Below are 15,823 nucleotides of genomic sequence, written 5' to 3' on the forward strand. Positions count from 1 at the left end.
ACAGTCCATTTATCCAATCCATACTTCCTTAATTTGCTGGCAAGGAGACTGTGGGAGACTGTATCAAAAGCTTTGCTAACATCAAGATATATTACGTCCATCACCTTCCTCATATCCACAGAGCCAGTTACCTTGTCATAGAAGGCAATCATGTTGGTCAGGCGTGACTTGCCCTTGGTGAATCCATGTTGACTATTCCTGATCACTTTCCTCTCTTCCAAGTGCTTCAAAATGGATTTCTCGAGGATCACTTTCATGATTTTTCCAGGGACTGAGGTGAGGTTGACCATTTGTAGTTCCCTGGATTGCCTTCTTCCCTTTTTGAAAGATGGGCACTACATTTTCCTTTTTCCAATCATCTGAGTCTTCCCCTGATTGCCATGAGTTTTCAAAGATAATGGCCAATGGCTCTGCAATCATATCATCCAACTCCCTCAGCACCCTTGGATGCACTAGATCTGGCCCCATGGGTTTGTGTATGTCTAGCTTTTCTAAATAGTTCTTAACCTCTTCCTTCGCCACCGAGGGCTGCTCATCTCTTTCCCATTCTGTGCTGCCATATGCAGTACTCTGGGAGCTGACCTTGTCTGTGAAGCCAGAGGCAAAATCAAGCATTGAGTACTTCAGCTTTTCCCACATCATCTGTCACTAGGTTACCTCCCTTATCCAGTAAGGGTCCCACACCTTCCCTGATCACCCTCTTATTGCTAACATGCCTGTAAAAACTTTTCTTGTTACCCTTCACATACCTTGCTAGCTGCAATTCCAATTGCGCTTTGGCCTTCCTGGTTACAGCCCTGCATGCTTGAGCAATATATTTGTGTTCCTCCCTCGTCATCTGTCCAAGTTTTCATTTTCTGTAAGCTTCCTTTTTGTGTTTCATCTCACCCAGGATTACACTGTTAAGCCAAGCTGGTTGCCTACTGTATTTGTTTTTCTTACTGCGCATGATGATGATTTGTTCTTGTGCCTTCAATAAGGCTTCTTTAAAATACAGCCAACTCTCCTGGATTCCTTTCCCTTCATGTTAGCATGAAGGATCCTGCCCATCAGTTCTCTGAGGGAGTCAAAGTCTGCTTTTCTGAAGGCCATCATGGTTATTTTGCTGCTCTCCTTTCTTTTTTTGGTCAGGATCCTGAAATTGACCATCTCATGATCACTGCTTTCCAGGTTACCGCCCACAGCTACTTCTCCTGCTAATTCCTCCATGTTCATAAGCAGCAGGTCAAACTGTGCATGGCCCCTGGTTGGTTACTCCAGTACTTGTACCAGGAAGTTGTCCCCTGTATTCTCCAGAATCTTCCTGGATTGTCTGTGTACTGCTGTATTGGTCTCCCAACAGATGTCAGGGTAATTAAAGTCCCCCCTGAGAAACAGGTCCGGTGGTCTTGAAGCTTTTGTTAATTGTCTGAAGAAAGCCTCGTCTACTTCATCCACCTGATCTAGTGGTCTATAGCTGACACAAACCACATCACCCCTGTTGCTCTTGCCTCTAAGCTTAACCCAAAGACTCTCAACGGGTTTTTCTCCCACTATATACTGGAGCTCTGAGCAATCATACTACTCTCTTATATACAGTGCAAAACTCCTTCACCTTCTCGTCCCCATCTGCCCTTCCTGAACAGTTTATACCCTTTCAATCATCTGAGTTGTCCCACCAAGTCTCAGTTATTTCAATCAAATCACAGCTCTTTGACTGTGCCAGGACTTCTAATTCTTCCTGCTTGTTTCACCTTAAATAACTAGCTGATTGCCCTACCTTCTCACTACAAATTGATGGTCCTTTTTGCACCTTCCTCCTGGTGTTCCTACTTCCCCATTTATCTCAGGGCTTAGGTCACCAATGAACCTTGTTTAAAGCCCTACTCACTAGGTTTGCAAGGTTACCTGTGTATAGATGCTCTTCCTTCTCTTCATTAAAGGGATCCCATCTCTTCCTAGAAATCCTTGTGCCCAGAACAGTATCCAATGGTCGAAGAATGCAAAGCCCTCTTTCCGACACCACTTGCGCAACCACGCATTTACTTTCATAATTCAATGATCCCTACCTGGACCTTTTCTTTCAACACGGAGGGTGGATGAGAACACAACCTGTACCTCCGACTCATTGATCCTGCTGTTCAATGCTGCATAATCTGCAGTGACCCACTCAAGGTCATTCTTGGCAGAATTTTCAGTTCCTACATGGAGAAATAAGAAGGCATAGCAGTCTGAAGGTTTGATCAGTCTTGGAAGACTCTTGGTCACAGGTAAGTAGCACAATTCTCAAGATTACTGATCTAGATGGCCAATGGATGGCTCACTCCCTCTTAGGAGGGTAGCAAGCCTTGTTGATGGAGGAAGCAGTAGATGTGATGTATTTCGACTTTATTAAAGCTTTTGATGCAGAAGTGATCAACAGCATCCCTGTATCGTACCCTGCACACAAATATGCCTTGAGGTATTATTTGCCTATATTGTACCTTGCACACACACATGCCTTGAGGTATTATTTTAAAACTAATAATGTTGTGGTCAATAATATAATGAAATGTGTGTAGTAACATTATGTATAAAGTTATGAATTTCCCTTACAAGATGATAACATGTGTTCCAAACCACACAGTTCTAACTAGGCAAAAGTTGTTAATCTAGCCTATCCTAAACACAAGATTATGTGTTTACCTCAATTTGCATACAAATAGTAAGCAGAGTCCTTGAAATAGCAAGAGGGGGAAATGGCAGGAGATGAGACAAATCTGCATTTCAGCAAACACAGGGGAGAAGAAAAAGCATGGAGCAACCTTCACCAGACTCCATGTTACTGCTTTTATTATTTGAATAAACTTTTCTTTGATGGAAAGTCCTCAGTAGAATCAACTTCAAAGTGTGACTGAACCATAAAAGTTAGAGGGTGGGGAAAAAGACTCCAATTTCATCTATCCTGATCTCTTTTTCCTATTTCACTTGTTAATCTCAGAAGATAGAGGAACCAGCCCTTTGACCTTGAGGGAGTTTCTCATCTGGGAATTTGGCTAGCAATGTCAATGAGAACCTGTGATAACATTTTTTACCTTGGGCCAACTTTAGCTTGTTAAGTTTTAGGTACCAGAAAGTGTTTTATCATGTGTTCATTTCTGACTTTAATACCCTTTTTCACGTGCTCACCTAAAATTAATCTCTTTGTAGTTAACCAGTTTAAAAAAAATAAACTGAACTGTTTGCTACTTTAAATGGAATTACCAAACAGTTGAATAGTGATCCCTTGCAGGGCAACAGACCTCTGATATCTGAGCTGCCAATGAGAGGGCTGCATAGTTCAGCACACATGTTTTGGGGGAAAATTTGGAGCTGGGAGTTTATTGGGATCATACTGCAGGTGATATCGAAGGCTGTTGTTAGCCTGCCTGTGACTGGTGTGTGTTGACAAGCTGCTGGGGCAGAGTTACTGGACTGGGGCCATAACTATACACAGACACTTAGAGTGGGACTGCTCACAGTCTACCAGTATACAAGTCAAAATTGGGAGCTACAATAGCAAAGCATTGTGAGGCATGCAAGGTTACATAGTAGGCATTGACACAACTCCTCACTTGTTTGGATTGCATCCTGGAATATGGTAACTGTTTCACGTGATCTCCTTATAACCAAAGAAGGGAAGTATATGCAAGTTGACCCTACTGTAAAAGGTGGGTGCACAACTAGGTGGAAAACTCTACACAGAGAGAGATTATCAGTGTTCACAGTGAAGCTGGAAGAACATATCAATTGGGATCCTACAGAGATCTGTCCTGTGTCCAGTTCTAGTCAGCGTCTTCATAAATGATTTAGGTAAGGGCACAGAAAATACACTTAAAGTTTCAGGGTGATTCCAAGCTGGTAGAAGTTGCTATCTTTCTGGAGGGCAGGATTAGAATTTGAAACACACTTGGCAATTGGAGAAATTATCTGAAATGTGTAGGATGAAATTCAGTACGGACAAATGCAATATAGTACACTTCGTGCAATTAATTATTTCTTCCTAATACTAAATAGGAAATGAGTGCTAGAGAAGAATTACTACAGGCAGTCCCCGGGTTACGTACAAGATAGGGACTGTAGGTTTGTTCTTAAGTTGAATTTGTATGTAAGTCGGAACTGGTACATATTGTAGGGGAAACTCTAGCCAAACATTTTTTTTAGTTTTGGATAGCATAGGGAAAGGTTAACTCCCCTCTAATGTTTGTTTTGCTGTCTGTTCCCCTGTTCAGAAGATTTCACATCTATTTCTGTGCCTGTGACAAACTCAGAGGACTAAAGGAGTAACTCATCAAATACCAAACAGCTCTGCACCATGCTTTGAGCTAATAGCTTTATTTCCACACACCACCCAGGGTTCTAGGAGGAGGGTCCTTTTTTTGCTAACACAATGAGGCCAGCACTTTGTTTGTTTTGGTGGAGTCTTTGTTTGCCCAGGGAGCCCAGCATGTATAGGGGGAGGAGGGGCGGAGAGGCTGCTTTTGTCTGCTGTTCGGCAGCCTGTTGCTCAGGGGAGGGGGCAGCCTGTTGCTGGCGGGGGGGGGGGGAGGGGGAGGCGTGCAGGATGCGAGGCCGCGGGGGGGGGGGGAGCGGGCGTGGGGAGGCACTTTTCCTCTGCCCGGCAGCTCTGCGGGATCCCTGTCCCTGTGGCCAGCTGCTGCAGGCAGAGGCCAGTTGGAGCCGGCCGAAGAGGAGGAGGAGGTGGATTCTAGGACCCAGGTGAGCGAGCCCCGGGGACGCTGCTGCGCTCCGGGAGCCCGGCATGTATAGAGGGGAGGAGGGGCAGAGAGGCTGCTTTTGTCTGTTCCGCAACCTGTTGCTCAGGGGAGGGGGCAGCCTGTTGCTGGCAGGGAGTTGGGGGGGGGGGGCAGCGGGCGTGGGGAGGCACTTTTCCTCTGCCCGGCAGCTCTGCGGGACCCCAGTCGGAGCCGGCCCGAGGAGGAGGAGGATCCTAGGACCCAGGTGAGCGAGCCCCGGGAATGCTGCTGCGCATGTGCGGGAGTTGCCTCACCCCGTTCGTATCTAGGGATCCGACGTAAGTCGGATCCACGTAAGTCGGGGACTGCCTGTATATAAAAAGATCTGGGGGGATATAAAGTATCACAAACTAAATGAGTGGTCCATATAATACAGTTGCAAAAACTTGACCATCATTCTAAGATGTATTAGCAGAATTGTGGTAAGCAAGTCATGAGAAATAATTCTTCTCCTCTACTAAGCTGATAAGGCCTGTAGTTCTGTATACAGTTCTGGGTGCCACACATTGGGAAAGATGTGGGCAAATTGGAGAAAGTCCAGAGGGGAGCAGCAAAAATGGTTAAAGGTCTAGAAAATGTCCTGTATGGAAAGATCGGAAAAAATTGGGTTTGGTTAGTCAGAAGAGAAGATTGAGGGATGAGCATGGAATATGATAGCAGTCTTCAAGTATGCAAAAGGTGGTTATAAAGAAGAAGATGAATTGTTTTCTTGATCCACTAAGACTAGAATGAGAAGTAATGGGCTTAAAGTGTAGCAAGAGAGGTGTAGGTCAGACATTAAGAAAAATGTTCAAACTGTATATTAAGCACTGTTGCCTGAAGTTAGACAAATGTTTGTCAGAGATGGTTTAGATAATACTTAGACTTGCCTCAGTGGAGAGTGCTGGATGATGTGACCTGTCAAGGTCCCTTCCAGTGCAACATTTCTGTAATTCTAAGACCAGCTCAGCCTGTTACATAAAATAAAGCAAAAGTTGGAGAGAAGCAAAAAAACTGGATTTGTTTAAATGAAAGAAATTTCATCAGAGATCATAGTTTGGCTTAACAGATGGTGGGATTCCAGAAACCAAAAGAAATGCTCACAATTGCAATGACTGGAGCTATATATTTATTGGATCATTTTGATGGGATGAGGTGGCTCCTATCCTTTTTCTAGAGGTTACTTGGTAATATGTATAAGTGGAAGTGGGCAGGAAAGCCAAGTTTGTAGACTCAATAGACTAAGGGAAGGAATTTCATCTTCAAGGTGGCCACTAAATTCCTGGAATCTACCATCGTGGTCTTATAACTTTGTCATGATCCTGCAAGATGTCATGGCTAGACTGGGCAAAGAAAGGGACCCAAATGACATCACCCCTTCTTCTTGGGTTGGCTGAATAAGACTTTATATGCATCTGAAGTTTCTGCTACTGCTTTCTCCTAGTGTAATATTGTTTTTTCCTTCCCTAGATGATTTATGCTTTATCCTTTATTACTCCTTTGGCCTTCTGCCTAAAATCAATTTAAATATCCAGAACAAATTCATGTCAGGAACATGTTTTTAACCTATTATATAAGAAGCAAGCTATTGACAAAGGTTGTAATCTGACTAGTAAGAGTTTGCGAAGTCTCTGACTATTAAAATTATGTGCTTTGCCTGTAATTTCTAAATAAATTAAGTTTTAAGTACATATACATAAAATAGCAAGAAGTTATACTTCTTTTCCTTTTCTCGGGAGTGTATATGTTTGCTTTGTTTTATCTTAAAATAAAGTTGAACTTTAACCACTCAATGGTTATCTTCAATATCACCTAAAGAAACTGCTAGAATAAGGGAATTTTCCATATAAAAAAACCCTATACAGCTAAAGGGAAAGTGAATAAAGAAACTGTTAAAAATTTTTACTTTAAGCATCTGAAACTTCAGAAGTTAACTGTTCTTTGCATTTTAGTGCAAGGTTAAAAAGGTTTTAATTGTGATTATAACAATAGTATAAACTAGGGATAATTGGATCTAAATCTTCAGATTTATCTGATGTTGGGCCCAAGACATGTACACATCAATGAAACTATACTAATCCCTAGAATTTCAAAGATCAAGAAAACTCAGCTCCCTTTCTTTCCCTTATTTCTCTCTGAATTTGTATAAGGGATTTGAAGTGTGAGGTCATAATGGCAGCACTTGCAATCCCTGTATGACACACGAGTTTGTTGAAAGAATTATTTGTCTCAATTCAGGGAGATGAAGATCATATTGTGAGCCTGTGTTATGAAACTATTCGTGATGGTCATTCAGTCCTGCTCTTCTGTCCATCGAAGAACTGGTGTGAAAAACTGGCAGACATCATAGCCAGGGAATTCTACAACCTTCAGCTCTGGTCCTTGCAGCATGCTGAGAGTAAGAGGGGATGGGGAAGGAGCTTACTTAGGAGACTGTAAGCTGCACTGTGCTCGTGTAGCAAAGTAATTTTGATGAGAGCTATAAACATATTCTTTCTCTTTCCTGACTGAAGGGTTTACGAAAACGTCAGAACTTTCACCAGTTGCCTTGGACAAGAAAGCAATAGAGGAGGTGATGGACCAGCTGAGGCGCTCACCCTCAGGTCTGGATTCTGTTCTCAAGCGTACTTTACCATGGGGAGTGGCATTTCATCATGCAGGTATTTCTTAGCTGTTAATGCATTTCTCATTAGCTTACTATTATAGATATTAATGTAGTTGTACTTACCAGTCACATTCTGATGTCTTTTGTCACTTATAGGACAAAATCTCATTGCCACTCACAGCTAAAGCTAAGCCTGAGGTTCTTTTTATGGCAAACTTTCTCTCTATCTATTTCAGCACATAGGACAGCAACAATTTACAAGTAATGAATTATAACCAAGTAATGAATCATAACTAAGACAGTTTGCAAAATGATAAACTTTGTTAGTGAGTTAAGACAATTTACACAACCAAACACTGAATCAGACAGGTGAAGATGAACAGGAACAGTTATTCTGTGTTTCTGACAAAAGGTGAAAATGTAAAGAAAGAAAGACTGTCACTATTAGTGGTAGCTGTTTGCTGTTTACTCCAAATCTGTGATTTGTTTCTCAGATTAGCCTTTCAGAAGGAATGTGCCTGATTGGAAGCAAGGTGCAATTGTTGGAAGAAGTTTCCACATCCGCCCTGGTGGTAGAAATCAGTGGAGACTACAACAAATGTGCAAACAGTGACCAGAATTCAGAGACAACTAGGGTGTGTAGTTAACCTTGAGAGAAATCCTGGTCTGAAATTCCTACAGGTTAAGCATTCATTTGATCTCTACACTTAGACTGGAAAATATTGAAAGTAAAGAGCTGTGGTGTGCTGAATCAACCGAAGAAAGCTCTTCTCTCCCCATGAGTTACTTGGGGTACATCTAGACTACATGCCTCTGTCGCCAGAGGCATGTAGATTAGGCTACCAGACATAGTAAAATAAAGCGGCGATTTAAATAATCGCCGTTTCATTTAAATTTACATGGCTGCCGCGCTGAGCCGACAAACAACTGATCAGCTGTTTGTCGGCTCAGCGCGATAGTCTGGACGCGCGGGTGGCGACATCAAAGGTATTTGTCGACCACCCAGGTAAACCTCATCCCAGGAGGCTTACCGGGGTGGTTGACAAATACCTTTGATGTCGACACCCGCACGTCCAGACTATCGCGCTGAGCCGACAAACAGCTGATCAGTTGTTTGTCGGCTCAGCGCGGCAGCCATGTAAATTTAAATGAAGCGGCGATTATTTAAATCGCTGCTTTATTTTACTATGTCTGGTAGCCTAATCTACATGCCTCTGGCAACAGAGGCATGTAGTCTAGACGTACCCTTGGATACCACTAACTATGTAGTTAATGGAAAACTACTCAAGCTAATATGGCATTCTTTTCTGGAGACTTCCAGTGGTCCCACTGCCTTTCAGCTCCACTGAATTTAAAAATAGCCCAAACTTGAAACATAAGTGTGGGAACTAGAGGTGTGGGGGATTCTGCAGCACCCCCCGGGCTCCTGGCCTAGCACCCATGGTCCTCGCCTCTCTGCTTGCTGTGGGCTCTGCTTCTGGCTTTGGGCCTGGGGTCCTGGCTGTTGGTCCTGTGTGCCAGGGGTTCTGCTTTGGCCTCACGCCCTGGGGGATTGTCTGCCAGCCTTGGGTCCTGGCTGCTGGTTTTACACACCAGGGCATTACCCCAGCCTCAGCTGAGAGGAAGGGGAGAGATGGGAGGAGACGGTAAGTTGAGGGTGTCAACACTCCCACTCAAAAATGTTTCTGCACCACTACCTTGAAAGTATGCCAACAAAAGTTCATTTTTCAAAACAAGATTCCCAGTGTACATCAGGTTCCTTCTTGATGTGACTTTGAGTAACTTTAGCTCCTTTGTGAGTCCCAGGATAAGAGTTCTTCAGTTTATAGGCCTTAAACTTGATAGTTTATCCCTCATGGGGAAACTGGCTTGTTGGCTCCATCATCACAACAGCCCACTAAGAGAAGGAGGCCAAACTGATGAGTGAACCTGAGAAGAGTGACTTAAAAAGAAAGATGGAGCTGAATATAGAGAAATTGGTAGAAAAAAGTCTACCAATATTTCAAGCCTACTAGGGGGCTTCACCCCCTGCTCGCTATGCTCACCAACCCGTCCCCCTTCCCAGGGTAGGCAGCCCGACTTTTTCCCACCAGCCACTGGGGAGGGCCAGGCTGAGGCGTGGCAGTCCTGGACTGCCCCCCAGCCATCGGGCAGGGGCGAGGCAGTGCCAGCCCTGGCTCTACCCACTCCATCCTGGCCACACCAGCCCCAGCTGTCTCCCCCTGGCTGCTGGGCGGTTTGGCTGGACTGAGGCCACAGCAGCCTTGGCTCCTCCCCAGAGCACCAGGAAGGGAGGAGGCCACATGGCACCTGCTCCCTGAGCACCAAGAAGGGAGGAGGCAGGTGAGACGCAGTGTGATGTGATGTCACTGTTGTGTCTCAGGAAAAATTTTGTATATATTGAGATAAATATCAAGGAAGAAAAAGAATAACTTAGTGTGGTGCAAGACTGTGGATTTAGAAGTGGACGGATGAAATCATAAACAGGAAACTTCCTGGCCATAAGATCTATTAAGCTGTTCAGCAGCATCCCAAAGGAAGTGTTAGGAATCCCATTGCTTTGGACTCACTGCTTGAAGTAAACAATGGAAAATGTGTATTGTGGATTTTTTTAATGGAAATGAACTAGATAAGCTAGTTGGACTCCAGGTTCAGGATAGCAAACCACAGAAATGTAGAAAGGGAAAGCTGTTACCTCTGAGCCCCTGTTATAACTACTGGATCCAACTTTTTTCCTGTGTTTTTCTGACTTTTTATGGTGTCTGTAAGCACTTTGGAGGAGCAGATTGCTATTGGTTAGGATAGTAAAAGGAAAGTGTTTCTGTAGAATTTATTAATTTGTCATGCTTCCAAGCAACAATCAAGAAACTGGTATGACATGGCTCCATCATTCTAAACTGATACATGGTAAATGTTAGTAAATGTACTGTCTATTCTCGCAAGGCTTTCCCTCATGGAGGTTATGCTTCACCACAAACATAATATTAGTGCATTCATTGAAAAGCATTGTTTCCTCAGGTCTTACTTTTGATGAACGGGATATCATTGAAGGGGCCTTTCGCCAAGGGTTGATTCGAGTCCTGGCAGCAACATCCACCCTTTCTTCTGGGGTGAATCTGCCTGCACACCGGGTAATTGTCCGAACACCTGTATTTGGTGGTAGACTCCTAGACATCCTAACTTACAAACAGATGGCTGGGAGGGCAGGAAGGAAAGGAGTAGACACAGTGGGTAAGTGGAGGCTTTATTAACATTCTCTAAGAACTGTGTTAACCTAATTATAAGCAGGGCAGTGCTTTACAATTATTGATTAATCATGATTCATTCCTTTGGTATTCAGTATGATAAAGTTAATCAAGATTAATTTATTTGGTATTAAAGGCAATATAATTGTGATTCCCAGAGGATTTTTTTTCTTTGCATGAATTGATTTTGGTGTCTACATGTCAGGTTATTGGAAGCACAGTCTGTTTGTTGATTTTCTTATTTCTAATACTTTGATTATTTGCTTTAATTCTTTGGGTTATGGCAAGGTTAGCAAGTTTTATAGGCTTAAAATTTGGGCAATGAGGCTCAAGCTGTAGACCCAAATTTGGCAAACAAATACTTTCCACTTGGACAAGTTACTTAGGTTTATAAGCCTCTCTTCCAGTGAACTGGAAAATGTTTTGTAACCCTAGAAAATGTTGAGTGCTTCTCCCTGTCTCCACAGGCAGCTCATAGAAAGTCTCTTGAGATTGCTACCATCAATCAAAAACTCTTGGCATGGGAAGGCAAATAACTTTATTAATGTCAGTTTTATTCAGAATGAAAATTTATTTTATTGATAGAAATTTTGGTGTGTTTTTTTTTTTTTTTGCAAATCTGTAAACCATATGGAGATTACATATATCAATATAATTATTAAACAAGGCTGCCCTATTGAGGATGTTATTGACAACTTGGTGGAAGCTCATTGCACTCTCATTATGGCTACTTTTATATTTAATGTACGGTTGTAGCTTGTAGACACTACAGGTCTTGAAATGTAGCATTCCATCTTGATTTCAGCAACCTGACAGCATCATATACTGAAATGCAGAGTCTACAGACTCTGTCACACTGCTGCATTGAGAGGGAAGTCGTGCTCTATTGTAGAATTTCTTGTAACCTGGTGTCTACACTTTGACCAGCGCTTCTATAAAATGAATTTTTTTGGCTTTTATTTTTTACCTGTCTGAAGTGAACCCGAGTTTATTGCACAGTATTCAGTCTGAATATATGCTTATAAATTTATAAATGTACGATTTTCCCTTTTCTATAAAGCATTTTGGATGAAAGTGAGAACATAATCGCACATATCAGCTGCTGCTCTACTATATCAACTGCACTTGAAAAACAAACGAAAAAAAACCTTTTCTAGTATGGATTAGGAATTTGGTTGATTAGTGCTGTTTGAAAAAGAATATGTTTTCATCTGACTAAGCCTGTTTGTTGTAACTGTTCAGCAGCTGTCCAGAGATTCTGTGTCTGAATGTTTACTAACTTTGCAGTGAGGGAATATGTCCCCTCTTTTCCATGACTTCCCCTATCTTTTCTTCCCCTCCTATGGTTCACTTTATCATCACAGATAATGTGATTTCAAGTTGCAGTGGGGAAGGTCTAAGTTGGATATTAGGAAAAACTATTTCACTAGGAGGGTGGTGAAGCACTAGAATGTGTTATCTAGGGAGGCAGTGGAATCTCCATCAGTAGAGGTTTTAAAGTTCCGGCTTGACAAAGTCCTGGCTGGAATGATTTAGTTGGGATTGGTCCTGCTTTTAGCAGGGGTTGGACTCAATGACCTTCTTGAGGTTTCTTTCAACCCTATGATTCTATGACTGTTATCAGTATATCAGAGGACAGTAGTTTTGATTCACAACTTTTGAATCATTGCATGGCTTTCCCTGCCTTGCTTGGAACTTCATAAATACATGAATATTACATATATCAGAGATTAATTTAATGTTAACTGATACGTTAATGCCTTATGTACTTTATATTGTTTCCACTTAAAGAAGAAACTTTAAGTTGGAGAACACATGGTAACTAATTCAGTGTTTTAAGGCTGCTGTTGTAGTATCTGTAAAGATACCAGGATATTAATAATAAATATATTTTCAATATGTTTAGGCGTGTTGCTGTCAGACTGTTTGTATTAGATAGGTGTCATTCAAGTGCTGTGTAGTTTTATTATCTGTGCTGCCCAGTCTGTCACATTTCACTTCTGTTTTCTCTTCGGATTTGTGACAGTCATTTCATCCTACAACAGAGGAGCGGAAAAATGGACTCCTCTGCGAAGTGTGGAACTAGTTAACTTCAGAACAAGCTGTAGCTTTCTTTGTCCTGAGTATTCCCTTGTATTGGTTTTAGTGAGTGCAGTGTCTGTTAATTGGGCAGTATATGCCATCTGTTAACTGTCATATACACATGGAGCCATTCCACAGCATTAGGTAAACTGTTAATGAGTGTACAAATATGAAATTGATTGGCTTCTTGGCCTATATCATCCAAAGTATTCACATGACATGTTTTTGATAATGTGTCCTCATTGAATTGTGGAGCTATTACAGGAAAATTGCCCAGAGAAATGTTACCTACAGAATACCGAAATTTCTTAGTCCCGATCTTTGTAAATTTAAATTGTTCTTTGCATGAATTGATGATTAAATAAATTAATGCAAAACATTTCAAATTATGTCTTAATTAAAAATGTAGCTCCCTTTGTTTTTGAGCACTTCATCTCTATTTTTTTCATAGGTGAAAGTATTCTAGTATGCAAGCCCTCTGAGAGATCGAAAGGCATTGCTCTGCTTCAGGGATCGCTCAAGCCAGTCCACAGCTGTTTGCTCAGAAAAGAGGGGGAAAGGGTAACCTCTAGCATGATACGAGCAATCCTGGAGGTATGGGACACATGGACTGGAATTTTGTTTGCTCTGTTATTCCACATAAGTTTAGGATGATTGTTTAGCAGTCTTGTAAAAACATACTTCACACCCATTCTTCTTTTTTCTTTTCTTTCTCCTGTTCCTCCTCCCCCTCCCATTACCAATCCAGACAGCTTCACTGAAAGTAATACAAATCCATTTCAGTCTGTGATTGTTGTTAATTCAGAGTGGAAATTACTCTGAAAGTGGCATTGGGAGTCTGTCTTTGTGTCTCAGAGACTCCCTATTAAATGTGCACAGGTTATAGGTGGAAAACGTTGTTATTGCTAGCACTGCACGTTTAAACTGAGATCTGAGGCAACAGTTATGCTAAAAGATAGGGATGTGAGTCCCCTGCGCCTGTACACATACTTGTGCTGGCTCTCATCGAGCTAGCACTAATATAAATAGTAGCATAGCTGAGGTAGCATGATTAGCAGCCCAGAGGCATAGCTGATCCAGGTGAGTATATACCTGTGGTGGGTATATACTTGGCATAGCTAAGCTGTGCCTCCACAGTTTCAACCTCTCTGGTCCGGCAACGTTTTGTCTGGCATTATTTTAGTTAGCTGGATGTTCACTTATGGGTGTAGCCAAGTTTCCCACAACCCCATAAAATTTGTTTGCAGCCACCAGTCCTGGCTCTCAGTGTTCTGTGCTGTTTAACACTGATTTACTCCTAAATGTCTTCTGAGAGCTCAGTAAGTGGTGGAAGTGTTGGCAATGCTTCTAGACGATATTGATCTCCTGTGGTTCAGCAAATTGTCTGGTTCGGCACCGGTCAGATCCTGAGGGTGCCAGACTAGAGAGGTTCATCCTGTACTTCTGCTACCTGTTACCATAGCTATACTGCTGTTTATACTTGTGCTAGTTCAATAAGAGCTAGCACAAATATGTGTGCGCAAGTATGTGTACACAAGCAGGGAAATCACGCCCTTAGGCTGTAGTGTAGCTATACCTTAGAGCCAAACTATAGTAAATCCTGTGTTATCCGGCAAGCTCGGGGATTAGGGCGTTCTGGTTATCTAAAAATTCTGGTTCTCTGAATCAACCTAGGAAAAACCAATGGACAATAATAGTAAAACTCAAGTGTTTAATATTGGTGGTTTTGTAGTGTGAGGCATTTGGTCTCAGATTTCTATTTTGAGTTAAAGATGATTAGAACTTCTTAAATAAAAAATTAAGCCAATCATGGTAAAACAAGCCAGGCCAGTGTGCCTGAAGATGTGACAGTATTGTGGCTGGGGGCAATGCCGATTAACAAAGTTTTCTGGTTAACAGTGTACCGGATAACAAAGGTTTCACTGTAGTTAATTTTTGTGCAGTATTATTAATATTAAAGGTTCTGTAGGCCAATTTAGGCCCTAAGTCATGCACTCCTTTTGTACAGGTATTATTGACTGGAACTTAGTAAATTATTCTGTTAATGAGAAGTAGAATTCTGTTCAGTTTCTCTTATCTGTACTCATTCTGCAGGACTAAGTTAAGTAACAAAGCAACATTAATTATTTTTGTCACATATATGCACTGATCTGATTCTAAAATCTAGGGAACAGCTCTGCCCATTTTTACAAAGATGCATTTCATGCTTTAAATGTTTTTGTAATCCAGTTCCTTTCTTAACTGTTTTACATATAACCTCTTCTGAATAAACCAAGATGGTATCAGGAGATTGGTCTGATATGTCTCAGAATCTGTATTTTTATTAGCAGTGAGAGGTATACTGAGTATAAGAATCTCTAATTAAATGAACTGTTGTAAAAACAGCTCTCCAAAATGTCTCCCTTTTTGTTAGTAGTTAGTTTTTTGCTTTAAAAAAAAAAAGTGAATTCACTCCAGAATGCTTTGTTACTAATTCCTCCCTTACCTCCAGTGCTGAAGTAGTAACTCACAAAGAATGAGGCTCATATATAATATAAAATAGAGAGGTTTTTGCATTACACTTTAAATGAGGAACACAGTATTTGGCTATGATATATACATGTGTTTTTTAAAAAAGTATACAAACCCACAAAACAGAATACTTCAGTAGGATGAACAGTGCTAGGGAGAATCTTGCTTCCTGGTTTGGTTGTTCTGTATCTAAAACTTAATCACATTTTACCCTTTTTTGAATCTCACAGTAGTGTTTGAGTGAGTCTAGTGTTAATATCCTTATTGACAGGCTACTATGTGCATTACTTTCTCAAAAATGTTAGGCTGTTCTAAAAATCAGCTTACTAGTTAACTTTCTCTTGCAGTGAGCAATCTGATACTGTAAGCAGAGTCAAAAGCATTTTATTTTTCTTACAAAATAAAGAGTCTTAACAGTTATACTTCTCAGTAGTAGAAGTTTGAAACTGCATTACTACATGTTCCTGTTATACAGAACTTTTTCTTTGGATTCATGACCGGTCAACTCATGTCTTAAATATGGATGTCAACATGTAGACAACTACATGATTAACCGATAAGCTTGGTCAACTACATGTGCTCTCTCTCCCTTTGTTGCCTCTGTATCAGAGGCAGCAAAGTGGGGGGAAGGTGGGAACTGGTGCACA

The 15,823-nt window shown here is 41.6% G+C and overlaps 1 protein-coding gene across 7 annotated transcripts in view; it reads left to right on the plus strand.

The window, feature by feature from the left end:
* POLQ (DNA polymerase theta) overlaps positions 1 to 15,823 on the plus strand; it is a 133,969-nt gene that overhangs the window by 21,963 nt on the left and 96,183 nt on the right. For all 7 annotated transcript variants that reach the window (XR_012897156.1, XM_075905142.1, XM_075905124.1 and 4 more), the window contains 4 exons: positions 6,972 to 7,131; positions 7,247 to 7,393; positions 10,357 to 10,569; positions 13,117 to 13,259. Coding sequence is in view for 6 of the 7 variants with exons in the window: in XM_075905142.1 (XP_075761257.1) it covers positions 6,972 to 7,131; positions 7,247 to 7,393; positions 10,357 to 10,569; positions 13,117 to 13,259 (663 nt within the window). In the remaining variant the exon portion in view is untranslated. The remainder of the gene's footprint in view (positions 1 to 6,971; positions 7,132 to 7,246; positions 7,394 to 10,356; positions 10,570 to 13,116; positions 13,260 to 15,823) is intronic.

Source organism: Pelodiscus sinensis, chromosome 1, assembly GCF_049634645.1.
Source record: "Pelodiscus sinensis isolate JC-2024 chromosome 1, ASM4963464v1, whole genome shotgun sequence".
In the NCBI taxonomy this organism is placed as follows: domain Eukaryota; kingdom Metazoa; phylum Chordata; order Testudines; family Trionychidae; genus Pelodiscus; species Pelodiscus sinensis.